A 13,414-nucleotide genomic window follows, 5' to 3' on the forward strand; every position below is an offset into this window, starting at 1 on the left:
TCTGTCTGGATGTGTGTGTGTGTGACGTGAGTTTAACTTTAGCATCGGTTATAGACCCGTTCTGTGTGTGACATCGCATCGGTTCTAGAGTCAACTCTACACTCAGTTTGTGTGGGAGAGACTTCGGCTTCTAGACTTGGCTTGTGTGTGATTATAAGGGTTCTGTAAACTTACTGACTCTAGAACCTCAGTTGAGCCTAGACAAAATGTTAAACTGAATCTTTGTCTGCTTGACTTGGGTTCTGGATGACGTTTAGTGCTGTAGATGTTCCGGGGACGTAAAAGCGTCGATGAAGCACGCTGCGACGTTTCGGCTTTTACACAACATCATAAACGTAACCGCAAACTTTCCCAACATGGCCGCCGAACAGTGAGTCATGAAGGATTTCGACATGCGCTAGGACTTGAAAAGATGGATTTAAAAAAAAAAAAAAAAATGTTATGCATCTCCAAATCCTCCTCCACTCTCTCTCTCTCTCTCTCTCTCTCTCTCTTCCCCCTTCTCTCATCTCTTGTTTTCCTGCTCTCCGTCCTCACCTCCTCCATAACACAGGCTGGGAAAGCAGCAAGGCCAGCATGCACTCAAGCAGCACACACACACACACACACACACACACACACACACACGCACGCACGCACACACCGGCTCGTCTCATAGCAACAAGTGGAGTGTGTTCTGCCGTGAAGCAGAGCGTCGGGCCTGTTCGAGGCCCACGGTGGAGCTCCACACACACGCACTCTCCATGCATGCTGTGCATCGCAGCTGCTAGCACGCTAGCTTTATGAACACACACACACACACACACACACACACACACACTGAGTGCATTCCTGTAAACACCATGATCATGATAGCATCAGACAGGAACGATCTCCTTTAAAGGAGCTGGGCTAATTAGCTTATTATATAATTAGCATTCCACAACAACAACGCTAACTCTTCTCCTCAACAGGACGGATTAATAAACGCTAATCAATAACACATAACGTTATAAACGTTCCACGTGAGAAATGTACACTGGGCTAACCTGAAATCTTCGACAACAGCAGAACGTAGCACATCATGCTAATCCACTCAGAATGTCAGCATTTTAGTGAACTCTTGTCTTTATTAGCTTCGAGAGAAAACATTTCCTTGTCTAAGTCAGAAAAATGCTAGTTAGCTAGCTAACAACGTTGCCTAAATCAACCTTGCTGTCTAGAAACTTTGGTCTTAAACCCACACCGAGGAAAGGGGAAGTTAAGAAAGGAGGAAAATGATCGATTTCAAGCTAAACGCGCTGATAAACATGGCCGAAAGCACACACGGTTAGCGACACAGCTCACGCGAAGGTCACGTGATCTCACACGCCCATCATACTCATGTGACAGACTGGAATCCATTAAAAAAAAAATTTATTAAAAAAAAAAACATGCAGGACAGTTCGATAACGCTAGCTGGCATGCACCAAGAGACTTGCTGAAACCCTCACAGAATCTGTAATGGTTTTAATGATTATAATGGGAATTGTATTAGTTTTAATGGAAACTGTAATGGTGCCTGTGGGTCTCTACTAGTGTTAGGGTTATTTCCTTCTATTGGTGGCATGTTATGTCTAGTGGATAGCATTAAGGACCAATAATGGTAATGGTTTTAATGGTTAGCTGATGGTTTGTAATGGTATTTGTAGTGGAAACCATTAAAATTTCTGTAATGGTTTCTATTGTTTGTTTGTTTTTCAGCAGGGGGATGTTAGCGGAATGTAAAAAGCTAGCTGGATAAAAATATAGCTAGCGGCTAGTGTTACACTAACTAACTGTCTAACCAGCTGGCTTATTAGTAAATTTAAATGTGCTACCGGTTACTGGTCTCGCATCATAATTTCTGGCGACAGTTATTATTTTAAAGGGGCAGTTCGTAAATTTTGGCACCCTCTGCTGCTAGTGAAGTGAACTGCAATTTAAAATAACAACAGCAACGAACTTTACCGATTACTTGTTGAAAAAAAGAAAGAAAGAAAGAAAGAAAGAAAGAAAGAAAGAGGTGGAGCTTCAGGGCACTATTTAAGCTGGGGGTGGGGCTAGTTTCCAGGCCAGAAAAAATGTCGACAAAAACATGAAATGACGAAACGAAGGCGATCCGCTGCATGTTAGTGTTCAAAACCGCAGTATCTTATGTTTATAATAATTATAGAATTACATCATATAACAACTGTAGGATAATTATAGAACGATCACAGATTTACAGAGACTTTAAACAAATGACAGACGGCACCTTTAAGGATCGTACGCTTCTATAACTGCAGCTCTGACGGTAACGCACACGCTCTAACGTAACACGTTATCGTTTCCATAGTAACAGCTGGTTTGCAGGGACGTGTATAGAATCACCGACGTGGCGAGGAGACGTTTGTGTAGCATTAACGGAAGGAGTCTCCAGTGTCAGCACTTTTTACGAGGAAGCTTTTTGCGGATTCTCGGGAACACGATGTAACAAGCTGCGTTATTATTATTATTATTATTATTATTATTATTATTATTTGTGAGAATAAAGCGAGGCTGGTGAGGGAACGACAGTTTGCAGCTGCGATAATGTAAGCGACAACACTTCTGCTGTAACTAAAAAGTTTATTCAATAAATAAACAGTTGTAATCACTGTCACGTTGCTGTGGTGCAAGAGGAATAAAACACATGATTATTTTCCCCATAACAGCGCGACCCACGGTGTGATTCCTTACATAAGAGAAGGCTTTAGGAAGTCCTGGTGTCTGGGAATAAACACGTGTGTGCGTGGTGTGGAGGAAAAGCGAGTGAGAGGTAAACGTGTGTGTGGTTTGATGTCTGTTTCCCTGCGTGCTGCACTCTGAGGTGAACGAGGGACAGGAGAATCGCGGCAGCAGGTCCTCAGTAAACACATCGTGATGCCGTCAGGTCCCTGAGCACTTACTTTAGCCCTGCTGCAGTCTTCCTCCGTGCCATCCTGGATGATCACGACCACTCCGCCGCCGGTCTCCGGGTCGCTCCTGGGGTCGGGATCGGTGTCGGTGCCGGTGTCGGTGTGTGTCCCGGTGGCGGTGTGTGCGCGTGTGTGGGTGTGTGTGTGGGTGTCGGCGGCGCTGCAGCTCACCCTGACCCGGAAAACACGCTCGATGTGCGGGATGGAGCGCTGCAGCAGCGGGCCTGCACTTGCGGGCGCTGCCAGCTCCAAAACCATTTATTTATAGTAGGAGCGGATTTAATGCTTTGGGTTTTCCTTCCTTTCCTTCTAAGCGATCACGACGCGCGAGACAGGCCCGTTCTCCTCCTCCATGGATGGGAAAATAAATAAAGATGGAGGGTCTTTAAATATTAAAATGATACCGATATAAAAAAAAAAGCGCACAGACACCGGGCGAATCCCGAATCTCCGGTACAGCATCAGCGCGCGCTGCCTCCCACACTGCGTGCGTCCGAGTGTGTGTGTGTGTGTGTGTGTGTGCGCGCGCGCGCGCGCCCCCTGTCGGTTTCACAAAATTCTGCATGCGCACACAACCATCCAACTGATGGGGGAGTAATAAAAACAAAACATAATGGATAATATTATATCAATTTAATAATATAAACAAAACATACAGGATGAAATATATCGTTGCATATAATTCAAACTTTTTAATACAAAGTTATAGACCATATCTTATAGTAGTCTATAAATATATATAGTTCATATTTAAATAAAATGCAGACTATTCAATTAATACCTAAATGAAATGAATAAATAAATAAACACTGTGCGCAGATCATTTTAAAACTAAACATTTTTTTAAAAATAATAATAATAAATTATTAACAATGAGTACAGAGTGAACTTCTAATAACTTGCCTTTAATATTTGTTTGTTTGTTTGTTTGTTTGTTTTCTTGATAGATTGTAAAACCTAAAACGGATTTAAAAAAAAAAAGTTATATAATTTAAAATAAATAAATGAATACAATAAATGATTAACAACGAGTACAGAGTGAACTTCTCGTAACAGCCTTAAATATTTATTGATTGATTTATTTAGTATTTTTTTATTTAAAAGTTTTATAATCAAAAGTTGCACATTAAAGCACGACCTCATTCTTGTGCGCAAACATGACTCCCAGACAATTTATTATATTTAAAAATATATTTCAAAACGTTTTATTTTTAAATTAAAAAAGGCGGTCGTGTTCGCTGGTCTGGAGCGGTGCTGCCTGTCTCTTTAAAATAAAATTCAAAGTGTGTCGCTAGGAATCCTGGGAAAATGAGTTTCCCTCCTCCCCGTAGCCTCTGCCTTAAAAGCACTTCCTTTTCCGCCTTCGCAAAGCTTCATGGGAAACCGAGTGTGTAAAATCTCGGTTGCTGTAGTCCTCAGCTGTTTAGCGTCCGTGTCCGCGGTGTGTGTGATAACTCCAGCGTCTCACAGCGCTTTAGATTCGTTCCGGAAACTGAAACCGATTTAAAAGTCGAGATGGCGGACGAGCAGGAGATCATGAGCAAGCTGGAGAACATTAAAGAGATCCGGTGAGCTGTTTCAGGCAGGGAAAATTCACCAGCTAGCGTTTAGCTATTGTTATAAGAGCTTCCGGTCCGAGCCGCTAGTTTACACCTCATACATTATTCTGAATTAAAACAATGTCATGTTTAAGTGTTTAATGTAATAAATAAAGCTCCATACTTCTAATAATGAGAGATTTAGGGGGTTAAATTTCATATATATATATTCTTATCGGTGAAAATACGCTATTAATACGCTATTACTGTGTATTAATGATGTTTATTACACATTTATTACAGCGAGTGAGGTTTATATTAATGCGCTGTTCTAATACCTTGTCGTTTCCATAGTGACAGCTCGTTCACAGGGACTTGTACCACAAAATAATACACTGCTATGCATTAGGAGACGTTTATTTATCGTTGATGGAAGGAGTCTCCAGTGTCAGAGGTAAAGCTGTAACTTTTCCCAGATCTTCAGGACAGAGGAGTGAGAACATTCCCACAAACCTCAAAACGTGAACAGATCAACCTAGGACGTGTCGTTCCTTTAATAAGTCAGGGTGCGCAAACTTTTGCACTCGGCCGTGTATAGACATACAGATAGATAGGTGTGCTAACTTGGGCGTGCGTGTGTGTGTGTGTGTGTGTGCAGCAGTAAGACGGTGCAGATGGAGAAGCTGAAGACGCGTCTCCGCTCCGAGTTTGCGACGCTGGAAAGTGAGGAGAAACACCTGCGAGAGTACAAACAGGAAATGGAGCTGCTGATGCAGGAGAAGATGGCGCACGTCGAGGAGCTCCGCCTCATCCACTCTGACATCAACGTGGTACACACACACACGCACACACACACACGCACACACACACACACACGCTGATGTGTGTGCAGGAGACAGGAAGGCGAATTCATTCCACTTTTACATCAAGATTCTTGTGGAACATTGCTGAGAATGCCGTCGCCGGCAGCGGTCTCGTCCTCTCCACACCGTTAAAATTGCAACCTCCTCTCGTTCCTGGAAAATACGGAAAAAGCATTAAGATACAAATTTTTCCGACGTGGAAAAGTAGGAACATTCCGGAAGCATTTTTGGGAAAACTGTAGATATGGATATATAACAGTACAGTCAGTAAAGTAATACAGACTCAAGACTTCCTGATGCACATCACGTTTTTATGTTGAACGTGAAAGTCGGGGGGCGGGGGGTCGGGATATCTGGGAAAAAAAGTCTGGAAAACATCTGGAATTATTTCCATGTGAGAAACAGTGAGACGTCTGAAACGCGTTTTAGAATCAGGGGGAAAAAAAGGTTTTCTTTTAGGTTTCTGACAACAGACATCGTCCAGGAAGTTTTACGTTTCCGTTAGATTTACGTCCGGTGAAAAGAAGAATTCCGGACGCAGAATTCCAAGCGTGTGAAGGCGTTCCGCGTCACTCGCGTCACTAGTAGTGTTTCGCCATCGTTTATCTTCCTGACCTTCTTTCTGTCTTTCTAGTCTGGGAAAAGTCTTCTTTAGGGATGCTCGTTTTACAGACCTGGACAATTCCGGACGGGAAAAGTATGGATGTTACGCACTGTATTATAACAATAACGTCACCGTCATGATACGTCAGGAATTCTTTTTCCTTTTATCGAGAGGAAACACTGGGGAATGCACGAGCACGTAGTGTGTTATTGTGTGTGTAAGGTTTGTACTGTATGAGTTATCGGCTCGTGTGCGTCGCAGGTTGTAACCGTGTGTGTGTGTGTGTGTGTGTGTGTGTGTGTGTGTGTGTGTCAGATGGAGAACACTATAAAGCAGTCGGAGTGTGATCTGAACAAGCTGCTGGAGTCGACTCGGAGACTGCACGATGAGTACAAACCGCTGAAGGATCACGTCGACACCCTGAGAGCGGCGCTCGGCCTGCGGAGGCTTCCGGAACTCTGCCGGGAGGAGGAGCGGCTGACCCTCGAGTCAGTCACACACACACTCACACACACACACACACACACACACACTGTTTAACTGAAAGAATAAACATCATATATAGGCTTCTCTGAGGATGTTGATGTGTGTGTGTGTGTGTGTGTCCAGTTACTTTGAGAAGCAGAAAGCCGACTGGAAGACGGAACCTCTGGAGCCTCCAATCCCAGAATCCTTAGCGGCGGTGGCAGCGGCAACAGCCCAACAGCTTCAGGCGGCAAGGAAACAAGACGCACGACAGCCGGCAACCACGTTCCGACAACAACCGCCACCCATGAAGGTACGACTGAAACAGGACCGGGGCGAGGGATTACAGGTCATGTGATTGGCGAGGCTGCTGGGAAACGGAGTCGTCGTCCTCGTCGGCCATTTTGTCGCTTCGGGTTTCATTTCAGTCTTTTGACGTAAACACGTGTAGTTTCAGTCATGTTTTTATTTATCGGTAATATATATATACATACTGATGCTACAGAGACTGAGATCAGATATTACATTACAAGATGACGGGAAAGGCGTGGCTCTCTTTTAATCTGTCAGTCACAGCGGCTCTGGCCAATCACAGCCGTGTGTGAGCTCGTGTATGTGGAAGAGGGCAGACCGCGCGTTCATTCGGACATTTCTGTCTCCTTTCATATCTATTATTCATATTTTGTCTTTGATTACAGTAAACGAATTTAACTGTGTGTGTGTGTGTGTGTGTGTGTGTGTGTGTGTGTAGGCGTGTCTTTCGTGTCATCAGCAGATCCACCGGAACGCCCCGATCTGTCCTCTGTGTAAAGCCAAGAGCCGCTCGCGCAACCCCAAAAAACCCAAGAGGAAACCCGACGAGTAACACACACACACACACACACACACACACACAGTTTAATTACACCGTAGATTACTACAGTATCACACTCATCCTGTCATTTTTCCTCTTCGGATGTTTTTATCGTTTAATCTGTAGAGATTTCTGTCATTTTTACGGAATCACGTGTTTATTATTATTATTCTTTCATTTGTGTGTAATAGCAGATGAATATCAGATGAAAGCCTTCGCTGTGCCGGTGTGTGTTCACGTGTTCAGAGACGAGACGCAGCGAGTGTGTTGCGGATATTTTCGTCGCCAATGACTGATAATAACGTTTCTCTCTTCTTTTTTTTTTTAATGAATTTGCCTCCGTGTGTTAGTTTTTTTAAACGAGATATTAAAATCCGCTCTCTTAATTTATCGTTTTTGTATTTTTATTTATCTTTATTTTTAACGTGTGCTGTAGTCATTTTTGTGCATTTCTCCGTTAAGAAATCTTTTTAGCTGTCTTTTAAAGCCTTTAGTGTTTTTTTTGTGAAAATGTTCTTTAAATTACTTTAAATTCTTTCCTTCTTTTTTAAAAAAAAACCTGTTTACACTTTTGTCTCGTCTTCAGAACATTAACGATGGAAACGTGGCGTGAACTCGTGCGTAAAATTTGTGCAATTTTGTAAAAAATATTTTTCTGTTGTTTTTTTTTCCCGCTTGCGTTGTTTTCGGATGTTTAAATAACTGATTGTTTTTAACCTCGTCTCTTTTTTTAATGTGTTCTCTGAACGTATCCCGTTTCTTTGTTTTGTTTACGTCGTCATTTTATCTTTCCATCAAAGAAATGTGTCTCCTCTCTCTTTCTCTCTCTTTCTCTTTGTTTTAAAGTCTTTACATGCTGTACATGTACACGAGAAGCGCGTTTCTCAGTAAACACCCGTCCCTCTGTCTCCGTCTCAGTCTTTATTGATCTCTTTACAGCATGGGCCGTGTGTCCTTCATACTTTTGGGGACCGTGAATACATGACAAAAAAAATAATTCAGACGAAACAAAAACATATATCGAAGGTCGTACGTAACAAAGACACCCGATCCCCGAACAAAATGGCTGCCATTTCAAAGATAAAATATAATGATATGTAATAAAATAATGCACTGTATATGAATATAATATAAGAAAAAATATGTCACTAAAGTTTAAAACTATCCTAAAATAAAAAAGTAGCTTAAATAAAACAAAAACAAGTGTTCCACAGTGTGTGTGTGTGTGTTAGTAATTCGGATGTACTGTGCGTATATACAATAGATTGTTATATATATATATATATATATATATATATATATATATAGTTGTAGTTGAATATTTTGATGTATGTAAACAGAGACAGAAGCAGATATAAAGTTGCTTTCGCTACACGTAAACATCTGAAGCTAGCTAGCTGATAATAACGTGCTGTAATAAGGGGGTAAATATATTTAAGCGGGTTTGCATTATAAGTAGTTCGAGTAGACGTTTCGAGTAACGCACGTTTACGTTTAGCAGTTAGAAAATGAAGCATAGAATAAAGCACTCAGGTACGGGTAACGTGAGCGTAACGAGTTCTCTTCTCAGGTGGAACCGCATTCTTTACGCTGCTTTGCATGTCAACAGGATTCAGGAGAGCCGTTGGGTTTGCTAATGCCGCGTAACGAGCTCCTGCGCATCTTTATAACCACCCGCTGTGCTCGCCGAGTCCTAATCTCTCTCTCTCTCTGATACACACACACACACACACACACACACACACACACCGTCTCCACCTGGGCTTCGTCTATCTCAGGGGTGTGAGGACAATTTCAGTCTATTGTCTTTCAGATCTCCTGCTGTGGCTTCACACACACACACACACTAAAACCACAAAGTGCTAGAGAATGTCGCTAACTTTACTTCAGCGCTGTGCACACTGTACGTGTAAATCATCACACACTCATCCAAGTATTTTTTTAAAAATAAGACTTTATTGCTTCTCTCTTTTTTTTTTTGGCTTAAATAACAAACTCTAATCAGCGAGTTTAAAACAATTATAATTTTACAGAAATGTTTGAAACAGAATTCACTCCTATAAGAAGCAACATTACACAAAACACACGAGGATGAAGGAGCAGATTAGCATGAGCTAACCTGACAGGGTTTTGAAGTCATACACAGGAACAGACACAATCTTCACGGATTATGCTAGCGAGCTAGCAAGCATAACACGATCTGAAAGGATTCCTGACAGGATTTCCCCATCGTTTTCATAAACACACACGATCTTCACTGCTAATGCTAGCTAGTTAACAAACATGAGCTAATCTGAAACTGCTTATTCTACCCAACTAGTCAACAGCAGTTAATGGCAGGATTTCTTTCCCCTTGATACTAACACTAGCAAGCTAGCCAGCATAAGCTAATCTGGGAGGATTTCTGAGAGGATTTTTCAATCATACTCGTAAATGTACAGAAGCTTCACTGCATATTGCTAGCTAGCTAGTGAACACGGAATAACGACATGGTTTCTGAGATATTATGAATATTTCATAATGTTTATGAATTCATTTATTCATAAACGATCGTAATGTTCGTCGCTTACGCTGGCTAGCTAACACGTGCCAACTCTGACAAGGATTTAAAGAGACATTTAAAGACGTATGCAGAATTGCACGTGGTTCTCGATTGCTTCCGCTAGCTATCTGGTTAACGTCAGCTAATTTCTGACGTTTTTCTGAGAGAGTGTTCGAGGTGTATTAATACTTTTACAGCTAATGCTAGCTAGATGGCTAACGTGACAGGATTTCTGAGAGGATTTCTACACCATGTTCGTAAATGTTTTTGATTTTCACTGCTAAAATATGTTGGAGTGCAAACACACAAAAATTCAGGAACATTCAGGAACCTGACACTAATTGTTTTTAGTCCTGTGATAGGAGATGGGACGGGGATGGCTGTGATCTTCTTCTTCACCTTCATTACCATGCTGCTTTTTTTCAGTTAGCCTTTTCATGCTTGTACTTGCTACTTGTTTGTAGTCCTGTGACATCATCAGACGGTGACAGTGGGGTAGACGGGGTCCTGATGGAAAGGTGGGCCGTGCCCGTGTGTGTCCAGAAACGCCGGCGCGATCAGCATGGTGTGCTCCGGAGGCAGTGGATAATTAGGATAATTTTGGTAAAACTGTGGCGCCCCCTGGTGGAGCGGAGGAACAAATGTTGGTGGAAACGCACTGTACGCGCTGAGATCTGACGGACTCGGACGAGACGGGTGGAGCCCGGAGTTGGACGTACACGACGGCGTGGAGCTTTTAAGCGACGGACCTCTGGATTCCAGCAAACTGGTCTGGGTGGGACCGGGCCGGTCGCTGGGCTTCGGCTTCATACAGTGACAGCAGCACACGGAGATCATCGCTCCGAGTACAACGAAGGACAGGAAGGCGCTCACTACGATCACGAAGGGCAGATAAGTGGGAACTAGAGAGAAAAAAAAGACAAAAAATAAGAGTTTAGTAAATCATTTCCTCGTCCCACACTAAATTGTGACATTTACTTTTTAAACTGAGCCCAAACTTGATTTTACAACTTTATTCCAGGTCTAAAACAGAAATAAAGCTCTAAACAGCAGCGAGCTGCAGTTTCTCATCACTGTTACACAAACATAAAGGAAGAAAAAAAAACTATTTTTATTATTGATTTAATATATAATAATAAAAATCAATGAAATATAAAATCAACACAACAAAGGAAAAGTCTGAATAAAATCCTTAGCTACAGAATTCTAAATCAATTCTATGCTAAAGATCCACCTTTAACTCTATTCTCTACAGTCCAGGCTGCAAGTTTATTTAAGATATAAAGATAAATATATATAAATTCGTTAATGAATCCACACTGCTTCATTAAAACAGATCCACTGTTTAACTAAAGATCATAACAGCTGTATTACAAATAAATAAACAGATATAAATGTACAATTTATTATTAAAAAAATAATGTTTTATGATAAATTCATGTTTTTAAATGCCTCACAGGAATAAAATCCCCGACAAAATAAATAAATAAAATACAGTTTTAAAATCTTTTATTTTAAACAATAAATTAAAAACTTATAATAATAAATAAAATTAAATAAATAAATAAAAACAAACTCCCGAATAAAAAAATTCTTACGGGTCGGGGGGACGTCTCGCGCTCCCTCGGTGTAGAAGTCGAACTCGGCGGGGCACGTGCTCTGATCGAGGCGCGCGTCTGGCGCGGCGCAGCAGTAGCGCAGCGAGCACGAGCCGCAGCAGTAGCGCGCGCCCTCGCCGTCGTAGCGCTCGGGGCAGCGGAATCCGCGGTGTCGTGCACCCGCCGCGTCCCGCCAGCCGTGGCAGTACTCTCCGCCGGAGAGCGCGCGCGGCACCGACAGCAGCAGCAGCAGCAGCGGCGCAAGAAACGACCAAGACCGCATCGTGATTGCGCGCGCGTGCGTAAATCCAAATGGAGAAACAATTTTTAAAAAATAAATGAAAACGTGCGCCCAGGTTATTCCAGGAGGCTGAACGGAGAACTGAAGGGGAGTCACGGAGTGCTCGCGCGTTTTTATCCCTACACCCAACACCCCCCCCCCCCTTTTTTTTTTTTTACTCCCCTCACGCGCCTTGGCAATCTCATTTACCCCCCGACCTTATCTCCACCTGATCACTCATCTGCACCCACAAACTGATTCATGCACTTTACACTCCTAATTACTCTCTCTCTCTCTCTCTCTCTCTCTATGTGTGTGTGTGTGTGTGTGTGTGAGAGAGAGAGAGAGAGAACTGTTTCATTTAGAGTTCAAGAGTTAAAAAATAAAAGAACCGAATGTTTAAACTTTATAAAAAAAATCTCTGAGGCTTAAAGGAAGAGTCTAGAGAAAAGTAAACATAAACAAAACACATTAACACACACTGTACACACACTCTGTAACACACTGTAACGCTCATGTAGTGTGTTAGAGCAGGAAACACACTAACACACACTAACACTGTAACACACACACACACACACACACACACACACACACACACATTATTAACTAACAGCATGTCACTGAAACACACCTCTGCTCTGAGGGCACATGTACAACATGTTTGTCAGCGTCTGGGGCTGGGAGGGGTGTGTGTGTGTGTGTGTGTGTGTGTGTGTGTGTGTGTGAGGTTAAAGGTTGCAGTGAGGGAGACAGCACTTGTCTGTCTCTGTTTATTTTATCAGTCAGCTGATTGTCATTCCATGTCTGTCAAACACACACACACACACACACACACACACACACACACACACACACACACACACCTTCCATAAATGTTACATCAACTTCCCTGTATGCTAAAGCTTAATGGTACACTAAAAACTTTCCAATACTTTTTATTTTTATTAACAGTTTATTAACTGCTAAGTCAGGATGATATGTTGGTGATAGTCGTGCTAGCTTAGCTCCTGAGTTTCTATATGCTATTATATCTGTACATTAGCTGATTAGCTGATTAGCTTCCCCGCTCCAGTAAAACTCGTTTGGCATTTTTGTTTTTGTTTTTGTTTAAATCCAGACTAACCAAGCCTGATTTCATTAAGTCTCTCCAGCTGGACACTCGGCTCTGACCGCATCACTGCGTTATTAGCACAGATTAGCTTTAACACAATAGATCCTTAACTGCTATTGTCTGAGAGCTAGCACATTAGCATGAGGTAAACAAAGAGTTGCTGCTGTGATTAGCATGCTAATTCAACAACATTCTCCAATGATTGACTTTAACTAGCAGCTAAAGGATTAGAGAGACATCTCTGAGAGACAATGTGGCCTGGAGCGACAATGCACTGTGTTTGTGTGTGTGTGTGTGTGTGTGTGTGTGTGTGTGTGTGAAGGATTTAGCTAGCTTAAACTCATGAGGTGAAGGTATTTGCTTTCTGAATCACCATTTGTTTGAATGTCTGCTAAAAGATGAAGTTTAACAGTGTGTGTGTGTGTGTGTGTGTGTGTGTGTGTGTGTGTGTGTGGAGGGAGGGCCAGAAGGCAAACAGTGTATTAATTTTTAGTTATAAACACAATTTGATCCATTTGAAGTCTTCCACAACATTTTGTGATCCAGTGTTATAGTTTCCTCAAAATGGCGGCACCCACAGAAGTTTTGTTAGCATTTAACGCTAAGTGTAACTGCAGTGCA

The 13,414-nt window shown here is 42.2% G+C and overlaps 3 protein-coding genes across 5 annotated transcripts in view; 1 reads left to right on the forward strand and 2 right to left on the reverse strand.

The window, feature by feature from the left end:
* zc3h12b (zinc finger CCCH-type containing 12B) overlaps positions 1-3,383 on the reverse strand; it is a 14,145-nt gene extending 10,762 nt beyond the window's left edge. The window contains exon 1 of the mRNA XM_053617963.1: positions 2,928-3,383. Within this exon, the coding sequence (XP_053473938.1) occupies positions 2,928-3,194 (267 nt within the window). The 5' untranslated portion in view covers positions 3,195-3,383. The remainder of the gene's footprint in view (positions 1-2,927) is intronic.
* Positions 3,384-4,226: 843 nt separating this feature from the next.
* Positions 4,227-8,494, forward strand: zc4h2 (zinc finger, C4H2 domain containing). 3 transcript variants are annotated; one of them, XM_053618617.1, is made up of 6 exons: positions 4,227-4,504; positions 5,133-5,304; positions 6,257-6,429; positions 6,551-6,719; positions 7,158-7,267; positions 7,451-8,492. In XM_053618617.1, the coding sequence occupies exons 1-6, from the start codon at positions 4,452-4,454 to the stop codon at positions 7,455-7,457; spliced, it is 684 nt and encodes a 227-aa protein (XP_053474592.1). In that variant the 5' UTR covers positions 4,227-4,451; the 3' UTR covers positions 7,458-8,492. The 3 variants fall into 3 exon arrangements, with proteins under 3 accessions (XP_053474592.1, XP_053474593.1, XP_053474594.1); XM_053618619.1 differs by lacking the exon at positions 4,227-4,504 and adding an exon at positions 4,522-4,928 and having other exon boundaries at positions 7,451-8,494; XM_053618618.1 differs by having other exon boundaries at positions 4,231-4,504; positions 7,158-8,492.
* A 479-nt stretch (positions 8,495-8,973) lies between these two features.
* shisa2a (shisa family member 2a) lies at positions 8,974-11,808 on the reverse strand. The gene is made up of 2 exons (XM_053618616.1): positions 11,400-11,808; positions 8,974-10,703 (listed from the first exon to the last, which is right to left on the reverse strand). The coding sequence occupies exons 1-2, from the start codon at positions 11,680-11,682 to the stop codon at positions 10,279-10,281; spliced, it is 708 nt and encodes a 235-aa protein (XP_053474591.1). The 5' UTR covers positions 11,683-11,808; the 3' UTR covers positions 8,974-10,278.
* Between the last annotated feature and the right edge of the window lie 1,606 nt (positions 11,809-13,414).

Source organism: Ictalurus furcatus, chromosome 28, assembly GCF_023375685.1.
Source record: "Ictalurus furcatus strain D&B chromosome 28, Billie_1.0, whole genome shotgun sequence".
In the NCBI taxonomy this organism is placed as follows: Eukaryota; Metazoa; Chordata; class Actinopteri; order Siluriformes; family Ictaluridae; genus Ictalurus; species Ictalurus furcatus.